The sequence below is a fragment of the Lolium perenne genome, chromosome 6 (genome assembly GCF_019359855.2).
Source record: "Lolium perenne isolate Kyuss_39 chromosome 6, Kyuss_2.0, whole genome shotgun sequence".
Classification (NCBI taxonomy): Eukaryota; Viridiplantae; Streptophyta; class Magnoliopsida; order Poales; family Poaceae; genus Lolium; species Lolium perenne.
In genome coordinates, this window is record NC_067249.2 from 266,810,052 (window position 1) to 266,837,668 (window position 27,617).

At 46.1% G+C, this 27,617-nt stretch overlaps 5 protein-coding genes and 1 long non-coding RNA gene across 6 annotated transcripts; 4 read left to right on the forward strand and 2 right to left on the reverse strand.

The window, feature by feature from the left end:
* The first annotated feature begins 291 nt into the window (after nucleotides 1-291).
* LOC127305529 (acyl-CoA-binding domain-containing protein 4) lies at nucleotides 292-6,453 on the forward strand. Its single transcript, XM_051336002.2, has 14 exons — nucleotides 292-637; nucleotides 1,209-1,286; nucleotides 1,376-1,495; nucleotides 1,576-1,645; nucleotides 2,149-2,210; nucleotides 2,281-2,420; nucleotides 2,520-2,646; nucleotides 3,093-3,207; nucleotides 3,308-3,396; nucleotides 3,969-4,052; nucleotides 4,312-4,641; nucleotides 4,744-4,803; nucleotides 4,909-5,087; nucleotides 5,902-6,453. Coding segments are annotated over exons 1-14 (1,581 nt in total). The 5' UTR covers nucleotides 292-511; the 3' UTR covers nucleotides 5,903-6,453.
* Nucleotides 5,953-7,614, reverse strand: LOC127309878 (putative 4-coumarate--CoA ligase-like 8). The gene is made up of 3 exons (XM_051340590.1): nucleotides 6,554-7,614; nucleotides 6,410-6,464; nucleotides 5,953-6,078 (listed from the first exon to the last, which is right to left on the reverse strand). The coding sequence occupies exons 1-3, from the start codon at nucleotides 7,612-7,614 to the stop codon at nucleotides 5,953-5,955; spliced, it is 1,242 nt and encodes a 413-aa protein (XP_051196550.1).
* Nucleotides 7,615-9,372: 1,758 nt separating this feature from the next.
* Nucleotides 9,373-11,803, forward strand: LOC127305530 (large ribosomal subunit protein bL9c). Its single transcript, XM_051336003.2, has 6 exons — nucleotides 9,373-9,580; nucleotides 10,211-10,341; nucleotides 10,844-10,889; nucleotides 11,163-11,260; nucleotides 11,348-11,395; nucleotides 11,483-11,803. Exons 1-6 carry the CDS (start codon nucleotides 9,425-9,427, stop codon nucleotides 11,601-11,603), a joined length of 600 nt encoding a protein of 199 aa, XP_051191963.1. The 5' UTR covers nucleotides 9,373-9,424; the 3' UTR covers nucleotides 11,604-11,803.
* A 948-nt stretch (nucleotides 11,804-12,751) lies between these two features.
* LOC127309212 (putative ripening-related protein 5) lies at nucleotides 12,752-13,469 on the reverse strand. Its single transcript, XM_051340145.2, has one exon. The coding sequence runs from the start codon at nucleotides 13,394-13,396 to the stop codon at nucleotides 12,830-12,832; it is 567 nt and encodes a 188-aa protein (XP_051196105.1). The 5' UTR covers nucleotides 13,397-13,469; the 3' UTR covers nucleotides 12,752-12,829.
* A 2,173-nt stretch (nucleotides 13,470-15,642) lies between these two features.
* On the forward strand, nucleotides 15,643-16,392 carry LOC127309879 (uncharacterized). The gene has a single exon (XM_051340591.2). The coding sequence runs from the start codon at nucleotides 15,643-15,645 to the stop codon at nucleotides 16,390-16,392; it is 750 nt and encodes a 249-aa protein (XP_051196551.2).
* A 4-nt stretch (nucleotides 16,393-16,396) lies between these two features.
* LOC127309213 (uncharacterized) lies at nucleotides 16,397-16,934 on the forward strand. Its single transcript, XR_007857023.2, has 2 exons — nucleotides 16,397-16,489; nucleotides 16,597-16,934. It is a non-coding gene; the product is annotated as an uncharacterized lncRNA (long non-coding RNA).
* The last annotated feature ends 10,683 nt before the right edge of the window (nucleotides 16,935-27,617 follow it).

Here is a 27,617-nt window from a genome sequence, read left to right on the forward strand (position 1 = left end):
TGAAACCCCTACCTCACCCAATCCTTAATCGGTTTTGCTAAGTCTCAGGTGACTAGTAGAGCTAGTTTAGTGGGATTGATAAAAATACACTAGTATTTGAAAAAGGGAAAAAAGTGATGATTAATATTAGTCCAGTATACTAGAACTGAACATGTTATTAGTAATAAGTAAGGACTTAGTGTTTGGTGGGAATAACACCCACAAAACCTCACAACTACTGGAATACGCGTCCAAAAGCCCGTTCACGTACGGGATGTGTTTACGCAAAGGTAACCAAAGCAACGACAACGAGGCAGCGACGACGAGTCCACCACCACCACTGCACTCGCCGCTCATCAGATCACTTTCCGGGTTTAAACCGCGAGCGAAGAAGCCTCGTCGTCGTCGGTCAGATCCAGCAACGCGCCGCCCACCGACGCCGAGGCGGCCAAGCTTCCACCGGACCCCAGCAGATTTCCCCCTTCCCCGCCGCCCGGTCCGCGCGGCGATCTCGGATCAGGGGCGCGGGGGAATGGGGCAGGAGGAGGGCGCCATCAACGGCGGCGAGGAGCGGGCCGGCCTCGCCGACGCGCCGTACGACCGCTGGGTCCTGCTCCGCCCCGCCGAGGGCTCCTCCCGCCCCTCCGCCCGCTACAAGGTGCGCACGCCACGCCAGCGATTTCCCGCTCGGGTTGGGCTGCCGTGTCCGAATTCTGATCTGTTCTCATCCGTAGACCGGTAGAGGTAGTGGTTTGATCACAGGGATGTCATACTGTAGCCGGTTGGTCATTTCCATCCCGCCCTGTTGCCACAGATAGCTGATCCAACCTGCAGACATGGTTAGGAATTAGCTGTACCCAACTTGTTACTGTTATTGCTGCTGCTGCTGCATTGCGCTCTTTCAACGCGCAGAAACCTGTTTAGCAAACGTTAACAGACAACGGTTTCTATGATGACTGCTTAGGTGCTAATTCATGGCAGCGTGCTGCGGATTTTGAAATTTGCATCCTGCCCTGCTGCCACGGGTTTGCCGAGCGAAACTGCAGGGTTGGTACTGGATAAGAAATTACTCTAGTGGAGTTGCTGTTGCATTGCTCTAAATCTAGCGCCACGAATCATGTTTAGCAAACTTTAACGGACAATACACAATCTAAAGATAACACGCGGAATATGCTGCTCCACCATATACCGCGCAATTGCCTTAGACTGTGTTTTTGTTTATTCTGTAGCATGCTGCGGAAGTGGTTCAAGACAGGCTTTATGTGGTTGGGGGAAGTCGAAATGGCCGTTCTCTGTCCGATGTTCAGGTTCGCCACTCATGCATGCTAACCGGTCGTGTCTCGCATGCCTCTGCTCCTTCTATGCCTATGTCCTAACATCGGTATTTTTTTGGCAGGTTTTTGATTTTAAGACATCCAAGTGGTCAGTGTTGAATCCCAGTCGAGATTCAAGTCAATTCAATATTGAAAATAATGCTGGGAACCAGCCATTTCCACCATTAGTAGGACACAGTTTGGTAATGCTATCATCTTAACCTCGGTAAACCTTTCGATCAGAAGAGCCTTATTTTCTATGCTGACTAGTGTTCTCACTCAGGTCAAGTGGAAGAATAATCTTCTAGTTGTAGCTGGGAGCTCGAGAGCAACAGCATCGAATAAGGTTTCAGGTGCTTCTATGGATTTCCTTTTTCTTCAGTTCATACTAGAACATCTAGCAGCAACATGTTGGGCTATGGGTATGATTAGACATACATAGTAGTTTTCGTCATGTTCTGCCTAAAACATGACCACCTGTTTGTAAATACCTTTTTTACTTTCTTAATCAAAAGGAAGCGCTCCTGCCGGTTAAAAAAAATGAAAATGAGAATAACTATACTACCGCCTTATGGTTCTGTACCACCACCAAAGACCATGACATACTTGTTTATGCCCCTAAATATTATAAGTTCCATTATCATAGAGGTGCTGTAGATGAACTTATGTGTACACATGTTTCACTTATGCTGCCTACACAGATTTATCACGTTCTGAACTTGTGGTGAATCAATATGCTTCATTTCAACTTGACAAGTTACAGCTTCCCTGATTTCTTCATTTTCTGGAGCGATCTCCCAAACTTTACAAGTACTAGAACTGAATGTAAATGATTGCGCTGAATTTCTGCATGCAGTTTGGCTTATCGATGTGGAAACAAATAGCTGGTCTGCTGTTGATACACATGGAAAAGTTCCAGTAAGATTTTTTTTCTCCTGCAATTGTACATTAATTTACTGGAGATCATGCTGAACCCTCCTTCCATCAGATAGCCCGAGTCGGGCAATCTGTATCACTAGTTGGTTCTAGATTAGTAATGTTTGGTGGAGAGGATAACAAGAGGAGACTTCTGAGTGATCTTCATGTACTTGACTTGGAGACAATGATGTGGGAAGAGGTTACAACAGAGTAAGGGTTTACTTATTAGTTATGCTAAATATTGCTTTATGTATTTCTAGTTTTTTTCAGGATTTCAAATTTATCGTTCTCTTTGTTATTGTGAAACAGGAAAGGGGGCCCAGCTCCTAGGTATGATCATTCGGCTGCTGTTTATGCGGATAATTATCTTCTAATCTTTGGCGGTTCCTCTCACTCCACATGCTTCAGTGATCTGTACTTGCTTGACTTGCAAAGTGTAAGCACTGAATGTTCTTATGTACCACGCTATACAAGTACACTTGTGCATTAAGTCACAATGTCACATTCCATAAGTCTGCTAAGCCAAAGTTTACTTGATAAATTCATCTATATTTAGTCGTTCCTTGAAAGCTTATTGAAGATTGTCGAAGTCTCCACATGCATTCATAGTTCTACTTTGTAGTAGGACTTGTAACTTCAAAACTATATCAAGCTAATAGTAACTTCAGGGTTGAATTTGTTCCCATCAAATGACTAGGATCCAACTCTATTCCACTATCACTAGCAATAACTAGTACACATCATAAGCGCATACAGATATGTTTATCAAATAATATTGTACTCTACACAGATGGGTCTTGAGGGATTTTCCTCTTGAGCCAGGTTTAACACTTTACTTTAGGACTCAACTGAAGCTTGTGTAAAAATGTTTATCTTTAACAGCTGGAGTGGTCTCAACCTGACACTCAAGGTGCAAATATAACTCCTAGGAGTGGCCATGCTGGTACAATGATTGATGAAAACTGGTACATAGTTGGTGGTGGAGATAATGCAAGTGGTAATGCCTGAACGCCGGATGCTATATTTACCTTTTTTTATTAAATTTGTTTTGCGCTTTTCTTTGAGCTCAAGTATCTACGGAAATGCACATGTTGCAGGTTCCACTGATACGATTGTAATGAATGCTGCCAAGTTTGTCTGGTCTGTGGTCACCAGTGTGACAGTCCGAGATCCACTCGCTTGTGAGGTATGCACTAAGCAGTATTTGCACAACTGTGCTGTCTTCAATCACAAAGATTTTTCACACAAATTATTATTCCAGAATCTTAATCATATCAGATAGAATCCTTGCATGTTTTTTTGAAAAAAATAATGCTCCAGAAGTTGTGAAATAAGATGATTATTCATGGAGCATTTCTACATATACCAGTTGACTTCATTTGGTTACATTGATTTCTAATAATGCTCCAGAAGTTGTGAAATAGAATGATTATTCATGGAGCATTTCTACATATACCAGTTGGCTTCATTTGTTTACATTGATTTCTAATAAATGTTAGGGTACTTAAATTCTAGGTGAAAGGAAGTTCCATATGAACTCAGAGGCAAAACATACATGCAACTTGTGTTACTTTCAGATGCAATACTGTTAAATGTTAATAGTGACTTAAAATCCCACCTCCCAATGCCAAGGCCAACACAAAAAGATGTTATCAATACGCTTAATCAGTTTTCCTGTCAAACAAGACACCGAGAGCTCAAGTTTTTATAATCTGGTGAATATTGACTTTCTGTCCAACTTTTTCTTTCTTTTTCCAGGGTCTAACTCTTTGCTCGACCACAGTTGATGGTGAAAAGGTTCTAATTGCCTTTGGCGGTTATAATGGGAAATATAACAATGAGGTATTCACTTTGATAAAAGTAACTACTATGCATAGGATTTTGTTCAAAATAATCCTGTGCTTGACATGCAAAAACTGGTGTGGTGTCTCAGCTTGTCTTTATGTGTGGTGCCTCTAGTGCTTGACATTGTCATGGTGAAGTTGCATATCCTCTGTTTTCCCTTTTTAGTGCTCTCTGTTTCCCTTAGCAGTTTCTTAGTGTTCTTTGTTTCGATTAACAATTTTCTTCAATGTCTGAGGAAAATGATGGCAATGTGCAGGTCTTTGTGATGAAACCCAAGCCAAGAAATTTTGTGCAACCTCGGCTTCTCCAATCTCCAGCTGCTGCCGCCGCTGCTGCTTCTGTGACAGCTGCCTATGCTGTTATAACTGCTGCTGATGAGAAAACTAAAGATATTGTTGCTACTGATGATTTAGATGTGAAGAGAGCTGAACCTGGAAGTTCTTCCAAACAAATTGTTGCTGAAATTGATGCACTTAACGGGGAGAAAGTAGAACTAGAGTCTCGGCTGACAGAAGTTCGTGCTGAAAACACAAAGCTAAAGGATAAACTAGATATGGTGAAGTTGTCCTACGGTGAATTAACAAAGGTAAAACTATCTTTCCATTTGTTTCTTTGAAGGAGAAAAGTGCAAAGAAAATTCTTGATTCACCATAATAAATTCCCACCTTTTTCTCCTTTTCTTTTGTAGGAACTTCAATCTGTTGAAAATCAGCTAGCCGCTGAGGGTTCAAGATGCCAGAAACTGGAGGTTCTGAACTTGCACACTGCAATAACTTCTGAGCACGAACATGCATATTTTGAGCACTCTGTTTTATGCTTCTGATTGCTTACCTCTCCTCTTTGCTCAATCCAGTCCCAAATTGCTGCTGCACACAAAAGGTTGGAATCTGCTGGTTCTTTGGAAAATGAACTGGAAGTATTGCAGCAACAAATATCTCAGGTGGAACAAACCATGACATCTTCTCAAAGACGGAAATCTGGGGGTGTATGGAAGTGGGTGGCAGGAAGTGCAGAGGTCTCCGATAATGAATAGTAAGTCTATGTGCAATATGCTTGAATGGAACAAGTCTGATGTCCTTGTGTTATGTTATTACCAAAAGCTTTGTGATTATCATTTTGCACAGCTTTTTGTATGGAGGTTGATGTGACCCTGGGTTTAAGAGATTGTGTGTCGATGGTTCTAGACCATATTGTAGTGTTGAAAGATTTTTTATGGTAGGAATATTGAAGCAATTTTGTGTGGGAATATTGAGGAAAATTTGCATCTATGTAATGTAGAATGATCTGTCAAATGAATATTGAAGTTCAGATATCTTTAAAAATCGCATCTACGTTGCTTTATGAGAAGATAATCTAAAAATATCATTTGTCAGTAAAACATTACTGCATATATATGAAACTCATGTTGGATGAAAATCTCGCGGCCTAATTTGATAAGGACATTTATTTCCACATATTTTTCGAAACAATTTCTTGTATGCTTACAGAACCAAGAACAGCAAAAACTGTCACTAGAAGTCCTGGAGGTCGAGAAATTGAATGTATGATAAAGCTGAAGTCTGTTTGATGTACTAAACTGGTATTTATGCTGCACAGTAGAGACAGCACCTGCTCAACTTGCCATATGTTTAACTAAATATTTCATACTTCAACATTTGAGAGTGTCTGTAAATCTTCAAGCATTCGATGTCAGGTCCACCAAGACAAGCTTGATTTCCCAAAAGTAGTCCATACAAGCTTTCAGTTCTCAATTTTTTTTGGCTACCTGTTGAATTTGTCACATAGCTCAACTTTTTACGGTAGAACTTCTGAGAGTATCTGTAACTGTTTAAGCACTCTATGCCAGGTCCATCAAGACAAGCAGCAACCCTACAGCGAATGACAGCAAGCGAAGCTGCTACAGTTTTGAGACGGCCTGCTTGTCACTGGCTACTGGGTGCTTCCTCAAGAACTTGCCCGCGATGGATTTTGCCAAAATGTCTGCCATAACAGTCTTTTGGATCTTCTTCTGGAGTGGCGCCACCTGGTAGAAATTTTGCATAGGCCAGTTTAGACAATTGCACAGTGAAAGCATGGCATTATACACATACAAGTATACCGAAGGCTGTACCGCATTGGAAATATAATTGGGGTTATTAGCTTTGTTTTTAGCCATACAGCAATACAAATATGTTCATTGGTTGTGGTAAAAAGATGTTCATTCACTGGTTGCGTCGACTGGATGAAATACATTTGTTTATAGAGTAAATTTACAGTCCTTTATTGAGGTGTTAAAACATGCTATGTGATGAGCAGGTCCCATTTTCCTCTCGTTTAATTTGGTTTGTTGAGTGTATGAATGAGTGTAGTCTTACCAGAGATGTAGCCTCGTTTGTGGCTGACATTTGATCTGCCATTTTGCCCTTGTGCCTGGAAAGATTTGAACGTGGAAAATTGGTCATGTGTTGCAATTTCTCTGTGATCGTCAAATTCTGTGGCAATGTAAAGCGGGTTCTTACTGAATCTGAATGGCTAGTGGGCTTGCAGTTTCAGGCTGCCCGAGCAGGAGAGCTCCCAGCTCTGCCGGAGCAACCTGCACCTGCTCGGCAGCCGTCTCCGTCTCTGGCGCGTCGGACAACACCGTCAGCTCCACCCACGGCAGCCTCCGGCGGAACTCCTGCCTGGCGTCATCCGCGAGCGGTGCCGGTGCCACCACCGTCACCCTCCTCAGTCCGGCGAGCTTCCCCTGTGGCGCCATGGAAGCTGCGAGCACTGCTGCTGCCTCGGGCGTCACGACAAGGTCAGTGGCGCCGTGGGTGGCCACCGCGTCTCGCAGGTCGGCAGACGGCGGCAGAAGCACCGTGGTCACTCCCGCAGCAGGGAGCCCGAGGGCGAGCAGCGGCAAGCCACCGTGGACGCCGGCGCCCCAAGCCGGGAGAGATGCCAGGCAGACCCGGCCCTCGTCCTGTGAACTCGCACCGGCGGCAGCCACGGCAGCTACGAGGTCGGCGTGCGTCGTCATCACTGGCTTCCCGCCCGCCGACGAGTACACCACGATCGCCGCGTCCCACGGGCCAGGCTGGTCCGCGGCAAGGGCGTCGAGCGCCGATGCCGGGTCGCCGCCGTCCATGAGCTCCTCCGCCGAAAGCCTCCGCGGGTCCAGCGACCGAGACGTGAGCAGCAGCGGCGCTGCGATGACGCCGGCCACCTTCTTCGCCGCCTCCGGCCCGGCGACCACGATCGCCGCGCCGGACGCGTGGGCCGCGGCGTCCGGGTGGGCGGCGACCACCACGCAGCCGGCCGCGAGGACGCCGAGGAGTATCGGCGGGAGGAGGAGCGGGTCGTCTTCGGGCGAGAGGAGCAGGAGCACGGCGTCGCCGCGGCGGAGCCCGAGCCCGAGGCGCAGCGCGGAGGCGAGCGAGAGCGCGGCGCGGCGGAGGGCGGCGAAGGAGAGCGCGCGGCCCGTGGCGGCGTCGACGAAGGCCGCGCGGCCGGCGTCCGCCGCGCTGTCCGAGTGCGGGAGGCGGGACAGCAGGAACGCCGCCGCGTCGCCGGCGCACTCGAAGGTCTCGGCCTCCATGTCGCGCTCTGTGTGTGTGTGTCTGTCTGGGCGTGACGCGGGAAGGGTTTTGGGGAGTTTTAAAAGGCGGTTGGGTCGGGGAAGCCTCGTGGAGTCCGCGGGGAGGTTTTGTCCGGTGGCATCCGCCACGGACGGCAGCGGTTGCTACTATCCGGCAGGTCCGACTCCATTTTGGCATGTACATTCTTGTACTTTCTTGTTAAAATAAACCTTGGTTTCTCCCACACAATGGTTTTATGAATGACAGTCAGTGACATTCTTCTGTTGAGAGGATAATATCTTCTGGAACTACTCTTAGAAAAGGCAGTACAAGTATAGCAAGGTAATTGTGGCTAGAGAAACAAGAACAAGAATTATAAGTGGACAATAAGCTGATGATGACATTGAAGAAGGTGACAATCAGCATGTTGATGATGTAAAAGATGAGCTAGCCGATAATGGCTTACTAGCGCCGCCTCGTGAAGAGGAAAAGAAGGACTAAGCACATATGGCAGATGAACCACGGGTTGATGAAAAAGTTTTATAAAACTAGTCACAGTGGGAAGTATCATACACTACCGAAGAATGGGGTACACCGTACCACAAAAACGGTCATCGTGTTGCACCATCTTTGAGGTTTTGAGCCTAGTGGCCCTGACTCGTGAAGAGGAAAAGAAGGAGAGAGTACATGTGGCAGATGAACCACATATTCATGAAAAAGTTCTATAAGAAGATAAAAAAAACCATCATGATTAGGGGTAAGATAATTTTCGCAGCGAATCTACCTCAGAATCCATTTTAAAGTATTTATACCGGGTCAAAAAATTCTGGATGGATAAGGATATCCAATTTCAAAGTATCGCATCGGATGTGGGAGTAGGGATACAGTATGGTAGATAGGATGCACAAATAGATTATAGGAAAAATAATTAGGACAATCCGAATATTTTAAACTGGATAATCTGATTTTTAGTTAAAATCAAGCCTTTAGTAGTTATTGAGAAAAAAGAAAATGCTACCTCCGTTCCAATTAATAACGCTTATATTTTTTTGAAAAGTCAAATTACGTAAGGTTTGATCAAGTTTTTAGAATAAATTGTTAACATGTATAATAATATAAAATTAATATCTTTAGATAATATATAATATTAACTTTTTAACAACTTTTTTCTTATCAAAATTTATTAAGCTTGACTTTTTAAAAAGCTTCATTCATTGAATGGAGGAAGTATTCATTAAAAAAGTTTTTTTAAAAAGCGGAAGAGAGCCAAAGCTGACGGCCCATAAGAAAGAGCAGGAAATATGGTATGAGTAAAACCAGTTTGATCTTATGATGGCAAGAAAATAATATTCATCTTTTCTGAGAAAAATATAAAAATATTACCTCCGTTTCAATGAATAAGGCTTATCTTTTTTGTGAAAAATCAAACTATGTAAAGTTTAACCAAGTTTTTATAATAAATTATTAACATGCATAATATAAAATTTACTATCATTAGATAATATCCATATAATATTATATTTTCCAATAGTTTTTCTAAAAGTTTGATCAAAGTTTATTTAGCTTGACTTTTTTTAAAAAAGCCTTATTCATTGAAACAGAGGAACTATTCATGTAAAAAAAGTTTTTAAAAAATAGGAAGAGAGGCAAAGCTGACAGCCCATAAGAATCTCGCAGGCCATCAGAACTTGTAGCCCATACAGAGCCCGCTGCTCAGGCCCAAACAGTACCAAATCCGTTCACCTTTGTTCGGGTTGGAGATTGGATAAGAGACACTGTGTGCCTGCGAGGCGAGCTCAGAAAGAGCAGGAAAAACACACCGCCTGCGCAATGGCGTCGCCGTCGTGTGCATCCACGCTGCCCTGGACCGCCGCCTTCGCTCCATCCTCCTCCTCCGCCTCCGCCGCCTCGCCGCGCGGAATCCAGACGCGCCGAGCCCCGTCGCTGGTCATCGTCGCCCAGGGCAAGGTCAAGAAGTATCGCCAGGTCAGTCTGTCAGGCTTGCTCTCCGCATTCTTTTCTACAGACATTCGCCTGTATAGGCTGAAAGAATTGGACGACTGATTGGACATTGGACTGTGAACTGTAGTGGCGATACTCCACACACGCTCGAATTAGTTTTTCCTTCCAGGTGATACTGTTTGCGTTAGGAAATGTTCACGGTGATGTTTGACACTGAAAAAAAACAGTAGCAATGTAGTGCACTGTCCATGCTCCAGCTCATCTGGAAACGGTTCAAGTGGTCACGAGAAATTGAAGTTCTAACCATTTTCATACTTGTACAACGAAATGGGAAGTAAATCTGCACATTTTAGCCACCTCTTGGCATTGAAATTCTAGCCATTTTTCATACTTGTACAACGAAATGGAAAGTAAGTCTGCACATTTTAGCCATTGGAAGATGCAAACGGGGTTTATTAGATGGTCTAGAAATTGGATGATTGCACAATGGTATTAGGATAGAATACGTTTGCATCTGCCAATTAAAACCAAATGACTGACGATGCGCAACGACTGTGCCATCATCTTGGCCTGACTGACTACGGCTTTCTGCACATTGTAGCATCATGTGTTTTGTCTGGATGCTTTTTTCCTCAGTTTGTTGGTTCTGTGTAGGTCATATTGATGGATGACATTGAGGAGGTGGGTGGTAAAAAGGGGGACACGATGAAGGTGCGGGCCGGCTTCTACCGCAACTTCCTCCTCCCCAAGGGGAAAGCCACTCTGCTCACTCCGGACGTCCTCAAGTAACTTCCTGCCTTGCAACCGTTTGCGTGCCGTATCTTGCATTCCTCGGTAACTGTATAGGTTAGTCTAGTTCTTACATATAGGCAGGCACGTCAAGATCTGATTGTTGTTTGCTTATGTCTGTTCTTTGTTGGGTCTCACAGCATCTTACTTTTCCTGGTAATTCCAGAGTATGCATTGAATAATTTAGTTGTCCTTTATGATTCTTAGCGTGTAGGATCCTTGCGAGGTTCTTCGTCTCATGCTTTTTTTTAGGGACGATGGCTCCTATTTGCGCATGAGATGTTATGTAGTTTGTCTTGCAGATTATTTTCTGAAGGCTGAGTTGGGTTGTCTGTAGCTTGGATTGACATGTACATTTTCCCATATTTTCAAATAAACATTTTGATGCATTCTATAACTAACACACACGAAAGTGTTCAACCTCACTGGGCAATGTTCATTTTGTATTATAAGCACAAGTAATGTTAATGTGTCACTTTCCGCTGCTCCGCTTTTCAGGGAAATGGAGCTGGAGCAGGTTAGGATAGAGGCTGAAAAGAAGCGGGTAAGAAAAGAGCTTTTTAATGCTCGATGTAAAATAAAGTTTCCCTAACAAAAATAATAATATTCTAGTTTACACTTTGTAGTTTCTATGTCTTAAAATCTATGCATCGCATATTGATCCTAGCATCATTATTTAATGTGAATAGTTGCAGACTAGCAGTTTAACCTCATATATCCTTGACAGACTTAAAGCACCAAGTCTTGGGCATGCTGCATTCCTCTGAATCCTGTACTGATTGTTTATTTAAGCTCTTCAATTTCCATGCTTAACTAGGTAAAAGAAGAGGCACAGCAACTTGCACGAGTATTCGAGACTATCGGGGCATTCAAGGTGCCACGTAAAGGTGGAAAAGGAAAGCAGATCTTTGGAAGGCAAGTCGTCCTAGTCGAACAATTCTCTATATGTCTTTCTTTTCCCCTATTCACATCTTCTGACAAAGTTCCATGTACTCTCTTCAGCGTCACGTCGCAAGATCTCGTTGAGATCATAAAGTCCCAGCTTAACAGGTAGTAAATCCTTTCGAGCTGGTAAAACAAAACAACACTCGCATCATTATTGGATTGCTTACCGGCAAACCATCTATTTTCACGCAGGGATGTCGACAAGCGCCTGGTGGAGGTTCCTGAGATCCGGGAGGTCGGGGAGTACGTCGCGGAGATCAAGCTCCACCCTGATGTCACCGCAAAGGTGAGGCTGACTGTGTATGCCAAGTGAGCCCGGCCTGCCTGGTGCAGACAGAAGCAACATTGGATGGTGAAGTCTGGTCTTATCAGACATGGCATATGTTCTGAAAATCTTGTAATTGTTATGCGACCGAAGATGAGTTTTGAAATGTCGTTGTATACTCTTAGGAAAACTGTTGAAAGAGCTCTTGATTCTTACCAAGTGAATATGTGGAATCCTTCTTTGTGTCACTTTTGTTCCAGAGATTTCGCTGGATTTGCAAGATTTTCATCCACTGATTGGCACTGTCGGTATCATGATCCTACCTGTACTGTAAATCCAGCTCAGAGTGTGTACTATCTTGACAAGATTCTTTGTGTCATTGTGTGGATGCTGTAAACTGTCTGCAGCTGGCTTGAGCTCCAGAGCATCTGTTTATTAGTTCATTTGAGTGGTTGTTGTTGTCTCTGTGGTTAATTTAGAATCGTGATTTTTGGCCGTCACAGCAGCACTGGCTATGTGGGTGGCCGTCGTTTTCGCCGGCAGAGCGGTGGTTGCTTAGCTTATTTTGTTTTCACTTTTCAGGGAGCGGCGGTGCCGTCCGATGGATCGAATCCACAGCATTTTATTTCATTCACACGTGTGGTTCTCTCTGTCTGTCTGTCCGTTGTTCTGGAGTACTACTGTGTAAAAATGCTGCCCTGATTTGAAATTGACAAGCTGATGGCACTCCATTTGGGTAGGCAGAGGTCAGCTGCCGGCCATCAGAGTTGATTGGCATGCATACGCAGTAGCGACAGGGGCATGGATAGTTTAACTACTTGAGGTAAGCTAGGTTAGTTAATGAGCATTCACTCTTCCATAAAAGGATGTCTTAACAGTGAACAAATTTAGATATATCTAGATATTAAAATAGGTCTAGATACATCTAAATTTTAACAAGTTGAAATATATTTTTATAGACGGAGAGAGTAGATTAATTTGGTGGGGGTTGTCTACTAACTAGTTGTCCCGTCCTTTTTAACTTCAGTCATTTCTTGTGTGTTCTTCCTTTACTAATCATCTTTCTACCCCTGATACTCCTGCTGTTGTCTTACTCACGGCCGTTCCCTTTCACGTGCCCAAATCTTCCAAGCCATTCTATTTGTGAAATTTTATTTATTTAGAAGCAGAAACCCTTGGTCAACATACTGGCATTATTGTATTCAATCTCAGAAGGAATGAAAGAATCTGTATACACCAAGTTGTTAAACATTCATCATGTATTGTCAAGCTGTTTACGCGTCAGACCAGGTAACGGCCTCTAGACCAACATCCTGGTCGAGACCCAGGGCGACCCACACCGCCGGCGAGGCGTCGACCACGTTATTGCCACACGGCTGCTCGAAGTTGTGCTCGGCGTCGCAGCCGTTCACGGAGTCGCACTCGTCCACCACCGTGGCGTACACGACGGCGCCGCCTTTGGCCGTGATCCTGATGCTCCGGCCGCAGCGGGACATGCCGCTGTACCAGCCGGTGGAGAGCGCGACGACCATCTCCGAGTCGTCGTGGTACGCCATGTCGCACTCCGACGGGAACCCGCCGTCCCCGCCCTCCCTGAAGCTGTTGACGGTGAGGGCGGCCCACGTAGCGGGGGCGGTTACCGGCGGCGAGCAGAGGAAGCGCTGGTACTGCTGGCCGTCCACGCAGCAGTCCGGGCTGTTGGTTTGGTCGCAGGCGCCGGACCTTCCCGGGAGGTAGCCGCTGTACTGGCAGTCGGCGAGAGAGGACGCAATGTGGGATGCGGTGAGCGCGGCGAGGAGGAGGAGGATCGCCATGGTGGCTCGAGCACTCGCAGTCGCCATCTGAAGAACCAAGCGCCCTGACCTGACTACTGAGCTTTATGCAGTTGTCTTCCCAGAACGGGAAATGACCAGAAATGACACTTCACACGCAAGCCCCAAATGGCGCCTCAGACGAGCTCATATGATAATTCAGGCATACAGGCTCGAAACGCCACTGGATGCAGTCCATGACACTTTTTTTCCTACGGTAACAGCAGGTGATCTGCTTTTTTCATTAGAGAACACGGAAAAAAGGAAGTCAAAAAAAGTGGTATTGAGCTAAAGTATAATTCAAATAGTTTCCCTCTCACACACATAGAAGCGTACTATAATTAAACTATTCAGCTGACCAGGTTAAGCGAGTTCATATCAGACAATACGTAGCACCAGTGCAGCACACTGAAAGGCGAGTTCACAACTTCAGTCCAGTTGACGTCGATCACAGCAGAAAACGTTGCAAAAGACGGGGCATTTGATGATAACCCCCAGTTGGCGCGCCTTTGATCATAACCCCCCTTTGTGTCGCTGACATGTGGGGTCCGGGCCCACATGTCAGTCACACAAGGGGGGGGGTTATGATCAAAGGCGCGCCAACTTGGGGGGGGGGGGGGGGGGTTATCATCAAATGCCCCGCAAAAGACTGGTCCGTGTAAGAAACCTCTGGGTTGTAATTTGTAAACTGTTCCTTTGGTGGGTTGGAGCATTTTCAGCATAACTGCGATGGAGGTGGAGTTCGCAATGTTGATATGGTCCTGCATACGTTAGGAAAACTGTTGTTACATTTTACCTGTAAAGCGAGCTCTGAATGTCTACTATCTTGACAAGATTATTTTTCATGGATGCCCAGCTTGCTCTAGTGTGCTCTAGATTGTAGATGGTTTATTAATTCGATCGTGTGGTGGTTATCTATGGGTAATTTAGACTTGTGATCGGCCGTCACAGAAAGAGTGGTTATAATGTGGGTGGCCGTCGTTTTCTTTCCCCGGTGCTGCTGCGGTGGTTGCTGGCTGGGTATTTTGTTTCCAGGGAGCGGCCGGTGCCGTCCGATGGACCGAATCCACATCGTTTGACTGACTTGTGGATTTTCTGGATGTCTGTAGCTCTATAAAAATGCTGCCCTGTGTTGGAAGGTGTGCTCGGACTCGAACCCGAGCAGCCTTGCTGTCCGCTGAACTGGCCGGTGGCTGCTGCTCTCCCCGCGCGCTCGACGCCGTTGGAGACCAGCTGCTGTGCCGGTTCCTGGCGAAGGAAGCTGTCGCCGTCGCGGGGACGCCCACACGCGCACGCTTGCCTCGCACAGGGGCGCCGCCCAGAGCCGCTCGACGGAGCTGCGCGCTGGCCAAAGCTGCACGCAACTCCGGCGAGAGGGCCTGGTTGACGCCGAAGCCTTTTCCCCGTCGCGCGGTGCTCGCCGTTTTTGCTATTGCAGCGGCGTCGCCACTGCTGTCGGGAGAGGAGAGCAGGAAAGAAAGGTAAATGGGCTAGGGTTTCGTGGGGAGCCGGGCGGCAACGACGCGCTGGTTTTGATCCAGCCGGGGTCGTTCCTGGCCATCGGATTGCATCCGACGGCTCGGGTGGTCCTGGCGTTGCAAATGGGCTGTGGCCCAAGAGGGGATCAGGGGGAGCTAATACTGGGCTGGGCCAATTTTGGCCCAGTTCAGCAGGATTATTATGCTAATAATAAAAAAAAAATTTATTAGGGCTGAAATAAATATCTTTTCAGGGCTATTTTTCTGGATGAATTGATTATGCTTATTATGTTTATTTTAGGCCACAATTTTAATTGTCATGCTTAGTTAATTTACATGTTGATATTACTTTTATTATTTAGTTTATTTATGATTAATGAATTATGGTGATATTTATCACTATAATTATTATGTGATAATGCTTCCGCTGCAAAATAAAGTTTATGGATCCTCAAATAAAGTGTGGTTTTATGCCTTGTCATTCTGACCAAAGTTGTTTGACGGGCATTTTAACTGCAAAATTCTTTTATTGGTCTGTTTCACTTCTGGCCAAAGCTGATGTGAACCGGTCGGTAAAAGAAAATAATGAATGAGGATCATTAATGTGTGGCTTCTATTTATCAATTTGGCCAAAGCTAATTGATGAATATTTGTCCACAAAATTTTGTTGTTCATTTTCATCTCTGGCCAAAGCTGATTTGAATTTGATCAATAAAATTTAATGATGATTATGATGATGCTTACTAAAGCATTTTAAATTTTTCTTTTGCAGCAACTAATGTCTCTAATATTGCTGGAATGCTAAATGGCATCGAACAGCTAAATGGCAGCAATTATGTCACGTGGAAGGAGAAGCTTGAGATCACTATGGCCTTACTCAATATTGATTATGCTCTCCTTAATGATCCTCCTGAGGTGCCTAAAGAAAATAATGAAAATTATGAAGCCCTCAAGAAGGAATATGACATTATTAAGGCTAAGTGGGATGACTCTAATCGCAAGTGCCTTATGATGATAAAGGGCTCCATTACACAGAGTATGAGGGGAGCCCTTCCTGATTGTGAGACAGCAAAAGGGTACTTTGCAAAAATTGAGCATCAATTTAAAGGGTCTTCTAAAGTTTATGCAACAAGTCTTATCAGAAGGCTAATTGATGAAAAATATGATCCCACTGGAAGTCTTCGAGAGCATATTATGAAAAAGTGCAACATGGCCGCCAAACTAAAGTCAATGGAGATGGAAATCTCTAATGGTTTCCTCGTCCATTTTATTATGTCATCTTTGCCCCCACAATTTGATCCATTTATGATCAACTATAATGCGATGGATGTTAAATGGGAGATTGATGAAATGATGGCGCGATGTGTGCAAGAAGAAGAAAGGCTTAAGGCTGACAGAATTGATCATGTTAATCAGTTTGGTCATTCACAAAAGAAGAAGTATAGAAAATTTGTGAATGAATATGTGAAGCCCAAGCCTTATAAGTTCAAGGAAAAAGGCCAATCCTCAAAAGGTTCACAAAGAAAGAAGCCGAGAAAAAGCGCCTAATGTCAAGGAAATAATTCCAATGCTTGCCACTTTTGTGGAAAAGGTGGGCATAGGCGAAAGGATTGTTTTGGCTTCAAGAGATGGCTCAAAGAAAGAGGTACCGACACTATTACTGTTGTTGAAGAATCCCTTTATGTTAATTATGCCACCAATACTTGGTGGATTGATTCAGGTGCAACAATTCATGTTGTAAATTCGTTGCAGGGATTCAATATGAGGAAGACCCTAAAAAGAGGGGAAAGAACAATTAGAGTTGCTAATGGTGTTGAAGCTTATGCCGAGGCGATTGGAGACTTCACTCTTACACTTCATGGCGGTTTTAAGCTTCAGCTAAATAATGTTCTTTATGTACCCTCGATGAAACGGAATTTAGTTTCCGTCTCATGTTTAGATGATGATAGTTATGAGTGTCACTTTGGGAATAAGCAGTGTATAATTATGTATGACAATAATAATGTTGGCCTTGCCTGTCGACACGACAAACTTTATGTAATTTCCCTTTGTGATGATATAAATAATGTGGGTTCTACCTCAAATATAAATGTCGGTACCAAACGCAAACGTAATAATAATGAGACTTCTTCGAAATTATGGCACTATCGTTTAGGCCATATTTCGAGGGGGAGGATTGAGCGTCTCATTAAAGATCAAGTTCTTCCTTCTCTTGATTTTTCGAATGCGGATGTTGATCATTGTATCGACTGCATCAAAGGAAAATATGCCAAGAAAATTAAGAAAGGTGCAAACCGAAGCACGGGAGTTTTGGAATTAATTCATACGGATATATGTGGTCCGTTTAATGTGAGATCGGTGGACGGTTATAATTCATTCATAACGTTCACTGATGATTTCTCCCGTTATGGATATATTTATCAAATCAAAGAAAAATCAGTAGGCATTAGACAAGTTCAAGATTTTCAAAGCTGAGGTTGAAAATCAATGTAATAAAAGAATTAAAGTTGTAAGATCAGATCGTGGTGGTGAATACTACGCAGACATGCAACTTATGGTCAAATTCCTGGACCATTTGCAAAATTCTTACAGGAAAATGGCATTGCCGCCCAATACTCAGCACCGGGTGAACCTCAGCAAAACGGGGTGGCTGAAAGGAGAAACCGCACACTTATGGATATGGTGCGGAGTATGTTAAGCCACTCCACTTTACCAGTGAATTTATGGATGGAAGCCCTTAAAACAAGACACATATTCTTAACGGGGTTCCCGATAAATCGGTGCCCAAAACACCGTATGAATTATGGATCGGGAAAAAGCCAACCCTGAATTATTTTCATGTATGGGGCTGTCTGCTGAAGCAAGGATTTTTAATCCGGTTATGGGAAAATTAGACCCCAAGACAGTCGTTGCCATTTTATTGGTTATCCTGACAAATCTAAAGCATATCGATTTTATTGTCCAAATCAGACAACGAAATTTGTTGAAACAAGACACGCTGTGTTCTTGGAAAGTGATATGATGAGGGGGAGCATGACTCCCAGAGAAATAGTCTTGGAAGAAAAACAGGAATATGTCCCGATGCCTGTAATCCAAGAGCCAGTGTTTCCAGTACATACTGAAATTGCACCTCAAGTTTCAGCTCCTGTAGCTGATGGTGCTCACATAACTGGACAACAAAAGGACCAAGAACAGCAATTACGAGTGTATTCAAGAAGGCAACGTGCTGCTAATGCAACACCTGCTGATACACCGGCGACTGTTCCAGATGTCACAACTAATGATGCTCTTATTGAAAATAATCAGCAGTCTCAAACTGTTATTAATGTGCCGAATAATGAGCCTCTTAGAAGGTCACAGCGGACTAGAAAGCCTGCTATTCCTGATGATTATCTCACCTACATGAGTGAGGATACAAATGAGCCAGTGTTGGATAATGATCCCACCTCATTTAAGGAGGCTATGGAAAGTGAATATTCGTCTAAATGGCTCGATGCTATGAAAGATGAAATGAAGTCCATGAGCACTAATGATGTATGGGACTTAGTAGAAATCCCTGAAGGAGCCAAAACAGTTGGATGCAAATGGGTCTATAAGACCAAACGTGACTCCAAGGGTGATATCGAAAGGTTTAAAGCAAGGCTTGTGGCAAAAGGATTCACTCAAAGAGAAGGGATTGATTATAATGAAACTTTTTCACCCGTCTCTTCGAAGGATTCATTCAGAATAATTATGGCACTCGTGGCTCATTATGATTTAGAGCTACATCAGATGGATGTCAAAACGGCATTTCTAAATGGTGACTTACATGAAGATGTATACATGGCACAACCGGAAGGTTTTGTTATGGAAGAAAATAAACATTTAGGATGTCATCTGAAGAAATCCATCTATGGTTTGAAACAAGCATCAAGAGAGTGGTATCTCAAATTTGATCAAGTCATAAAGAAATTTGGTTTTAAGGAAAATAAGAAGGACAATTGTGTTTATGTTAAGTTCAAGGGGAGTAATTATATCTTCCTGATATTATATGTTGATGACATACTCTTGGCCAGCAGTGATAAAAATATGTTGATGGAGACCAAGAGATTCCTGTCTTCAAAGTTCGATATGAAAGATCTCGGTGAAGCAACTTATGTTTTAGGAATTGAAATTCACCGGGATAGATCCAGAGGGATCTTGGGGCTATCTCAGAGAGCATATATTGAAAAGGTACTGAAAAAGTACAATATGTATAAGTGCTCGGCCTACTTTGCTCCTAGTGTTAAGGGCGATAAATTTGGGACTTTCCAATGCCCAAGAAATAATTATGAATCTGCGCAGATGAAGTCAATTCCTTATGCCTCAATTGTTGGGAGTATTATGTATGCACAAGTGTGCACTCGCCCTGATTTAGCTTTTGTGACCGGGATGCTTGGCAGATATCAGTCCAATCCAGGTCTGGATCACTGGAAGGCTGCTAAAAAGGTCTTGCGTTATTTGCAAGGTACTAAAGGCCTCATGCTTACTTATGAGAAATCTGATAACCTCGAAATAGTGGGTTATTCAGATGCTGATTTTGCGGGGTGTGTTGATACTAAGAAATCCACATCAGGTTATATCTTCACCCTTGCAAAAGGAGCTATATCATGGAAAAGCTCAAAGCAAACTGTTACTGCATCGTCGACAATGCAGGCAGAATTTGTAGCATGTTATGAGGCAACCGGGCAGGCGGTATGGTTGAAGAATTTTATCCCGGCACTAAGAGTGATTGACAGCATTTCCAGGCCTCTCACTCTATCTTTGCGATAATCAACCCGCAGTGATATATGCGAGTAACAACAAGTCAAGTGCAGCTGGCAAATTTATTGACCTTAAGTATCTTGTTGTGAAAGATAGAATCCAGGATCAAACAATAGATATCAAGTACATTAGTACTAAATTTATGTTAGCGGATCCGCTCACGAAAGGCTTACCACCCAGCGTATTTAGAGAGCATGTTGCCGGCATGGGTTTGGTTGAAAGCTTTTAATCCTGGAGAAGTTGGAACTATTATGGCACCATCTCCCAAAAAGGGGCTCATTTTGAGATCGGATGGGAACCATAGTCACTTGGTTTAGCAGTACTTAATTGACTGTTGTAACCTATTGTCTTGGTGTACCATTTTATCAAAAGATGAGTCTGTAATGTTTATGATGTTTATGTAAAGAATTATGTAAATTAAGTTAATATATGATGTGAATAAAGTTTATGGAGCTCATAAATTAAAGAGGTTCATTTTGATATGAAGTAATGTGCTATAGTCACTAGATTAAATGGTACCTAACAGACCATTATAATCTTTTCGTCTTAGTGCATTATTTTGTTGAAAAAATGAGCTTATAATGATCAGCCTTACGATCAAGGGGGAGAATGTTGGATATTTTGGTGATCTAGGCTGCTCTCCTAGGTCAGATCTTTTTGGGTTGCTACAGTAGGACGGTGCTACAGTAGGGCGGTGCTACGATGGCATCGGCCACCTATCCTTATGTGTTGTCTTGATCGGAGACATCGATTTTGATCCAACGGTGCTGGTTCCCCTAGTGCATAGTGCTAAACATATATAAAGGGGTCAAATGACCCTAGAAGAGTGGAGAATACACGGCTGCTCTCAGTTCTCTCTCTCACTCTCTCTCTCACACAAATTAAGCCACCGATCAGGCTAGCACTAAAGCACTGGGAAGAATCAAGCACAAGTTGCTCCATTTTGGTGTGAGCAATTAAACAAGAGGAGGCATGGCATCATCTTCAGACCAAGGTATTTCTGATCTTATTCTTTTGTGGCTCAAACTAGAGCTAGTTGATCCTGCTGGATCCAACACCCTGATCTGAAATGACATGGTGATGTTACTCCATTCGGATGAACGCCGGTGATCACATGGGTACGTGAGCACGCGGTTTCTATCCGACACGTGTCTAACGCTGTTTGTCTTGCCGTTAGTGCGTAATCATTAGATGGGAACGAGACTATGATCTAAAATAAAGCGGTCTGCTTTTATCCCCTTTCCTCTTCCACGGACGCACACAGGAACATCCACGCGCGCCATCATCCCCACTGTCCTACGCACCGGCGCAGCAGGTCGTGGTTTTTGACGTCGGAGGCGAGAAGCAGGCCGGCCACCGGCGTTGAGGTCGTCGTGGTCCACGCCATCTGGAGAACGCGCAACCGGGACATGACCTACATCTCGCAGCCACCGACATCGAGGTCGTCGCACAGCCGGGATGCGAGCAGCGGCCAGCGTTGAGGACGTCGCGCGACCGGGACACAGCTACAGCTCGCAGCCGGCGTTGAGGTCGACGCGCGTCCAAGACGCGAGCAGCCGGCGGCGCGGAGGTCGTCGGGCGGCCAGGACGCGAGCTGCATCTCGCAGCCGCCGGGTCGCGAGCAACTGCCGGCGTCGCGGTCGTCGCGCAGGCCGGCGGCTGGGATGCGAGCAGCCGACGGCGCGGAGGTCGTCGGGCGGTCGGGGTGCGAGCTGCATCTCGCAGCCGCCGTTGTTGAGGGCGTCGCGCGGCCGGGCCGCGAGCAGCTGCCGGCTCGACGAAGGGCGGCGCGGAGGATCTCGAGGCATGGAGGGCCACCAGGGTTGCCCTCATCCCCATCGCCGGCCCCGGGCGACCTCGGTAGCAGCGGGAGCGGAAGTGGATTTGTTGGCAGGAGGTAGAGGATCCGTTTGCAGTGATTCTTGGCTGAATTGATTCGTGTCGGTCGCTTCCGCCGTCGTGGAGCGCGCGCCGCGCGCGCTAGAGTAGCGAGGAGGGAGAAGTGCTGCGCTGATTTTGGCTGCCCCCTCGAGCCTCCACGGACTGATTTTGGCTGCAATGGTCACACTCATGCCCCTGGGTTGACTCGATTTGGGAGATGGATGTAGCCAGGATTTGAGAGATGTGAGATGTACGTAGCAGGGATGTAGCCAGGAGCATCGCTACTACGCGGAGGAGCTCGTCGGAGTGGCGGCAGAGGAATTGGCCGGCGCCTTTTCTCCATCTCCTCTAGCGGAGGAGCTGTTCGGAGTGGTCACAGAGTGGTCATGATTAGAGAACCACAAGGACGGGCCGGCTTTTTAGGCAGAAAAGCTATTCACGCCGTGTAGTCTCAGTGAGACAGAAATCGAATCTCAAAGCTGATCCAACGATGTTTAGACCGTGCTCACGTACCCCTCTGAACACCAAATCCACTCTCTTACTCCATTTGGGTAGACAAAGAGGTCAACTGATCAAGACTGCCGGCCAGTTAGGTGGCATATGTGCTTCGCAAAAAAAAAGGTGGCATATGTGCTTCGCAGCGGCAAATGCGGCATAATTAAACGAGTTCAATTACTCCCTCGAATGTATAACAAGTATCGAAATTTTAATTTTAATTAGCTCAAATTTGAATTTAACCTCTAAAATTAATTATGGATTGGACGGAATACCATAGTTAAGCTAGGTATGCTAATTTTTGGTCAGTTGGTGCGCATCGACAACAGCACGTACTAGAATAATTCGGGAGGGTTTGTCTAGGCTGCGAACGAGTTGAGTTCTTGCAAATTAGACTAGGCTCAACTCAGCTCGTACTAACATCCGCCGGGTGTGAATGTTAATTGAGTTTCCTGACTCTTCTATAAAGATATGTCGCCAAAGGCTAGTTCTGGCTGGTCTTGTTTTGATAACATCAACGAAACCTGATGTGAACCAGATCTGAACGAACACGCATGAATAACATTTTTATTATTTTATTTTTTGAGGAACGAGCAGTCGAACTGCCATCCGATTAGATAAAAAAGAGTTTTAATTACAAAAGATCCGCTTGCGGACCGAAAACAAAGGATCAAAAAGGAAACCAAAAGCACTAGGCAGAATTCCCGTCCCCGGGATCCTGGGTGTGCGCATACGCCCTCTGGGCAATGTCCTCCTTGACAAGAGCCGCCACGGCCATCGGTTGCAATGCTGTGTTTTGAAACACCCGCCTATTCCTCTCCTTCCACACTCCCCACATGGAATAGATGATCGCACCGCTCGCCTCTCGCTTCTTTTCCTTTGGGAGGTGGGAGATCGTCTCATCCCACCAGTCGTTAAGCGACCTCCCGCCTGAAGGCGGTGGGACGCCGAAGGTCCCATTCCAAGCGAAGATTTGTTCCCTCACGGTGGTCGAGAAATGACAGTCAAGGGTGAGGTGCTACACCGTCTCTTGGTGGATATGGCACAACTTGCAGATCGGGTCATGTGGCCAACCTCGAAGCGCCAGATTATCGGCCGTGAGCACCTTGCCATGTAGAGCTAGCCACGCGAAGAATCTGCACTTGGCCTCGGCATGGCCCTTCCAGAACTTGGCCGAGCGGAAAGGAGCACAAGATCCCGTGAACTGGTAGCGGTAAGCAGAAGCCGTCGTGTAAACGCCTGATTCCGTCCATCTCCAGCGAATCAAGTCCGGGTGTGGCTGCAGTACCACCCCTTGCATGATTGTCCAAAGCGCAATGAACTGATGCAACTGCGCCATGGTCACAATGCGTGTAAGAGACCTGATTCAATTTTGCTGGTGGATCTCCTTTTGCACCGTTCTCCTCTTTCTAGTAGAGATGGCGAAGAGATCAGGGAAATGGTGGCGCAGTGCACCGCCCGGGCTCCACTGGTCGTGCCAAAAAAGGCACCTAGCCCCGTCCCCAAGCGTGATCACCGTCGAGGCGCGAAAAAGAGCCATGTCCGCATCGTCGCAAGGGTGGTTTGTCCCAACCCAAGGTCTGGCAGGGTCAGTCCAGGCGATCGATCGAACATTATTTCAGTCATTTTATTTTCCGTTTTTCTTTCGGTAGCTCTAATATTTGTAGAACAAGTGTTCTATCATAATAACTTGGTGTTAGAGCATCTCCACTCGTCTCCCACAGAAGCCCCCCACGACCACTTTTTTTCATCCGGACGACGAAAAACGTCCCAGTTAGGCCCCGGTTCCTCGTTTTGGTCCGGATTTGAGCCTATTTTCGTCCGGACTCCCCATGCCATCCTCGGTTTCCCGGGGTCTTCCGGGGACTCCAGATGGAGCAAAACCAACCGCCCACGCCCACGTGTCTCCTCTTTCGTCCGGACTCTCCGGGCCATCCTCTTTTTTCCCGAGAAACGCCGCTTGGGGAGCACACGATTGAAAATATACTGCTCCCCAGGCCAAATTTTCGTCCAATCCGAAAATTTCGTCGGATTTGGGCGTGAAGAGCGCCAGCCAGTGGGGATGCTCTTAAAGTGTGGTTATCGATCGATCCATCGATGTAGCTACCACCTATTCCAAACTAATTTCTCGGATAGAGGTGGACGTGGAGGCGCCGATCGGTGATGATCGATCTCCACAATTTCGTTGTGAGAGGGACGCTATGGATCAACACTCGATAAGTAGCAACCCAGCAACACGTGCGGCACGCGATGGTACAGTACCTGATGCGATGTTCAGCCCTCTCCCACTAGCAACTGTCGACGGTCACGCTCGCCGGCGATCCGGATACATATCCGGCCTGTCAGCCGGCGATACTGTCCCTTGCCATATGGCATCATCCTGCGGCGTACGTGGACTTTTAGCTGTCAGACGATGAAGCAGACCCGACGGGTGACGTGTACACAGATCGACAAGAAGAACCTTCCATGCATGCCGATATCTTATCTTTTTTTTTTTTTTTGAACGGGGAAGGGCCTCAAAAGGCCCATGAAACTGCATTAAATATCAGCGGTAGACTTACAAGTTACATAAAGGACCTTCCCAAAGAAAGAAATAATAACAAGGTCCCAACTTCTTTCGAAGAAGCCCCTACAAAAAACTGACAAAAAGCCATCGGGTCCTTCTTCTTCGTCACCGCCTGCGCTGATGAACCTGCGAGCACGGCGACCCATTCCAGCGCCGGGGACTACACCACTTGGCCTGAGATGAGCTTGAATCGTCACGTCGAGGTTGGTAGGCCTCCACTGAAGGAGGTTGAAGACGCTCGTGCGCAGAAACTGCACCGGCGTGAGGAGCGGTCGCCATGCCGACCACTGGTCACCACGGCTGCATCTTGCCGCAGTGTATGAACTCCTCGAAGCAGCTTCATCGATCTTCCCCAGAGCACCAGATCTCGTGGGAAGCCTCCTCAACCTGCCACCACGACAGGCAACTCGAAGATTTCCAACGAGATCAAGAACTCCACCAGAGACCTTATTTGTGGAGGTTCTAGTGGCTCCCCGCTCCGTTGCTTCTGGCTCCGACCATGGGAGCACCGCATCGGAGAGCAGAACCAGCAGGCGACACCAGATCTTGGCCGACAGATCAAGCATCTCCCTCCCGGCAAGAAGCCGAAGACCGGCAAGTAGCCAAAGACCGGCAAGCAGCCGAACACACGAAGATCTACTCTTATTTAAACTAATATATACAAGCCTAAAACCGGCGCCTCTCCTAGTCCATCTCCGGCCAGCTACTCCGGCGAGAGGGACATCAGATCGGCCCGGCTCTACACAGGCGACTCTCAAAAGGAGGTGGAAGAAGGGGATGTTTCAGAGAGGAGAGAGAGCAAGCGTACCCCCACCCACCGTGGAGAAGTGCCGCCGATATCTTATCCATCGACTCAGAAGAAAGGCCCTTGCCGCATTTGGGCCAATTGCTTGACACGTACCGTCAGCAAAAGTGCTCTCCGCTTTTGCATACGCGCACGTCAAGGCGCAGGTGACAGCACTGGCGTGCGCACTAGCTGGAGTACCAACCGTAGACGAACCGTAGGCGATGTCTTCTTTTTGTTCCGGAAAGCAAGCCAGATATTTCGTTGCCCCTGCTATCACGTAGCATAGCCTTTCTACATGAGTACACGGTAAGGGCATGTACAATGGTCTTATCTTAGTCTTATTTTAGGAATGCCACATAAGATAATTGCTAAGTTGGAGGAGAGAGAAATAAAAAAAGATCTTTGCCTTCTCTTGACTAAGAGATCATCTCTTAGCACAATATGTCTCACCATATTTTTAGGAATACACGAGGCTAAAGATAAGACTAAAAAATAACCCATTGTATACCATGTTTTATTGTCATATCAAAAGGCATAAGATAAGATCGTCTTATCAACCATTGTACATGCCCTAACAACAACCTCCAAAGAAAAGGTTAAGTATATATCTCGAGCGGCCGATCCATCTCCAACACATAATATGTTTGTCATGATCTATTTTGGTCGACTCACTGACAGAAATGAGGCCGTGTCAGATGATCCAAGCTGCCAATTTTTTTTCAATAATATTTGATATATTAAATTTTAATTTACATAGAGCAAAGAATAGTGAAAAGGGCATTAAAAGAATTAAATAGCAAGGAAAAAAAAACCCTATCCAGGTTTTGTGACGGTATGCCGCCTATTCCTCGCCGTCGGTGACCAGGCAAATGAACTCAAGCGTGAGCCATGGATACATCGATGGACCATTATGTGGGGTTGGATCTCCGGACGATGGAGGCCTTGGCGTAGGAGGCAATGTCTCTGGAGTCGTCGGTGGCTAGGTTGACGATGCTGGCCATGGATGGGTGATGGGTCCATGGCAATGGAGACGCTGACGGTGAGGCCATAGGCGCAGGTTACTGCGGTGGAGTCAGCGGCGCCGCGGCAGCTGGATGGCCAAGCCCACTCGCCATGGCGCCTCCCGATCCAACGCGATGATGACCAACTTATGTTCTCCTACCTGCGTAGACTAAAACGAGCAGGTTCAACCAGTTTGAGTAGCGCTGCTGAAAACGTCTTTAGTGTGCAAATCCTTACACATACCCCTTTTCTCTCTATTGCAAATAGGGGATCTCCTATTTCCATACCAAGAGCTTATCACGATCACGGTGTCAACTCATTACTGGATCCATGCCTGCTGTCAGGGTCAGGGTTAGCCACACGTGCGGCACGCGGTGGAACAAAGCCTGATGCGATGTACAGCCCTCTCCCACTATCAACCACTACCGACGGTCACGCTGGTGATACAGTACATCAGCTCAACGCATGGATGTGAGCTGTCAGACGTACGCCAGATGTGGTTAGAGCATCTCTAGCCATGTCCCCGAAAAGGCCTCAGAATCTCGTTTTTTTATCTAGATGGACGAAAACGGCCCAGTCAGGCCTCCAGCTTCTCGTTTTCGTCCGGATTTAGGCCTAAATCCGTCCGGACTCCCCAGGCCATCATCGGTTCCCCGGGGTGCTGCCGAGGACTCCGGATGAAGCAAATTCCGCGCTTTGGCCCACGTGTCAGTGTGTTGCCTGCCAAAACCCACCGGCGAGCAGCGACGAGCAACACGAAGAGCCGGGAGGCTCCCAGAACTGCTGGTGGGCCCTGGTCCCTCGGGCAACGGCCGCAAAACTCCGGCACACATCCTGGCTGTTGCGAGGGCGTGCCACCTGACCTATACCTGGTCAGGAAGGTGATGGATTGCTTCAATTATTTTCCTGCATGGCAGACACGTAAACATTAAATCCGAGCCTCGATCGGCTCTCAGGTTACCCTGTGAATCGGCTCAAGGAGCCGATCGACCCATGGTTCGTATTGGATCTACGATAACATGGGGGTCCTGCTTTATCAAAACCAAGTTAAATTGACCTACGACAGTCTAGGGTTTTCACCGCTTAATTGAAACGTCCTACACGTAGTTGAGCCTGGCAGATACGAAAGATAACAGAAAACTAGTCCTAGAAAAGGCCTAAAAACCAACATAGGGTCGATTCTCGGAACAACTCCTCTAGGATCGGCAAACCATACCTTACGCACTACTGGATCATTCAACCCGTTTGCAAGGCCTAACC

Excerpts from the sequence above, each read along its gene's own strand:
- LOC127309879 (XM_051340591.2), top strand. The coding sequence starts at position 15,643 with ATGCTAAATGGCATCGAACAGCTAAATGGCAGCAATTATGTCACGTGG.
- LOC127305530 (XM_051336003.2), top strand. The coding sequence starts at position 9,425 with ATGGCGTCGCCGTCGTGTGCATCCACGCTGCCCTGGACCGCCGCCTTC. Across the intron at positions 10,890-11,162 it reads TAGAGGCTGAAAAGAAGCGG|GTAAAAGAAGAGGCACAGCA; the intron begins GTAAGAAAAGAG and ends ATGCTTAACTAG. Across the intron at positions 11,261-11,347 it reads GGAAAGCAGATCTTTGGAAG|CGTCACGTCGCAAGATCTCG; the intron begins GCAAGTCGTCCT and ends TACTCTCTTCAG.
- LOC127305529 (XM_051336002.2), top strand. The coding sequence starts at position 512 with ATGGGGCAGGAGGAGGGCGCCATCAACGGCGGCGAGGAGCGGGCCGGC. Across the intron at positions 1,496-1,575 it reads CATTAGTAGGACACAGTTTG|GTCAAGTGGAAGAATAATCT; the intron begins GTAATGCTATCA and ends GTTCTCACTCAG. Across the intron at positions 3,208-3,307 it reads TGGTGGAGATAATGCAAGTG|GTTCCACTGATACGATTGTA; the intron begins GTAATGCCTGAA and ends CACATGTTGCAG.
- LOC127309212 (XM_051340145.2), bottom strand. The coding sequence starts at position 13,396 with ATGGCGACTGCGAGTGCTCGAGCCACCATGGCGATCCTCCTCCTCCTC.
- LOC127309878 (XM_051340590.1), bottom strand. The coding sequence starts at position 7,614 with ATGGAGGCCGAGACCTTCGAGTGCGCCGGCGACGCGGCGGCGTTCCTG. Across the intron at positions 6,465-6,553 it reads CCACTAGCCATTCAGATTCA|GCACAAGGGCAAAATGGCAG; the intron begins GTAAGAACCCGC and ends AAATCTTTCCAG. Across the intron at positions 6,079-6,409 it reads CAAACGAGGCTACATCTCTG|GTGGCGCCACTCCAGAAGAA; the intron begins GTAAGACTACAC and ends AATTTCTACCAG.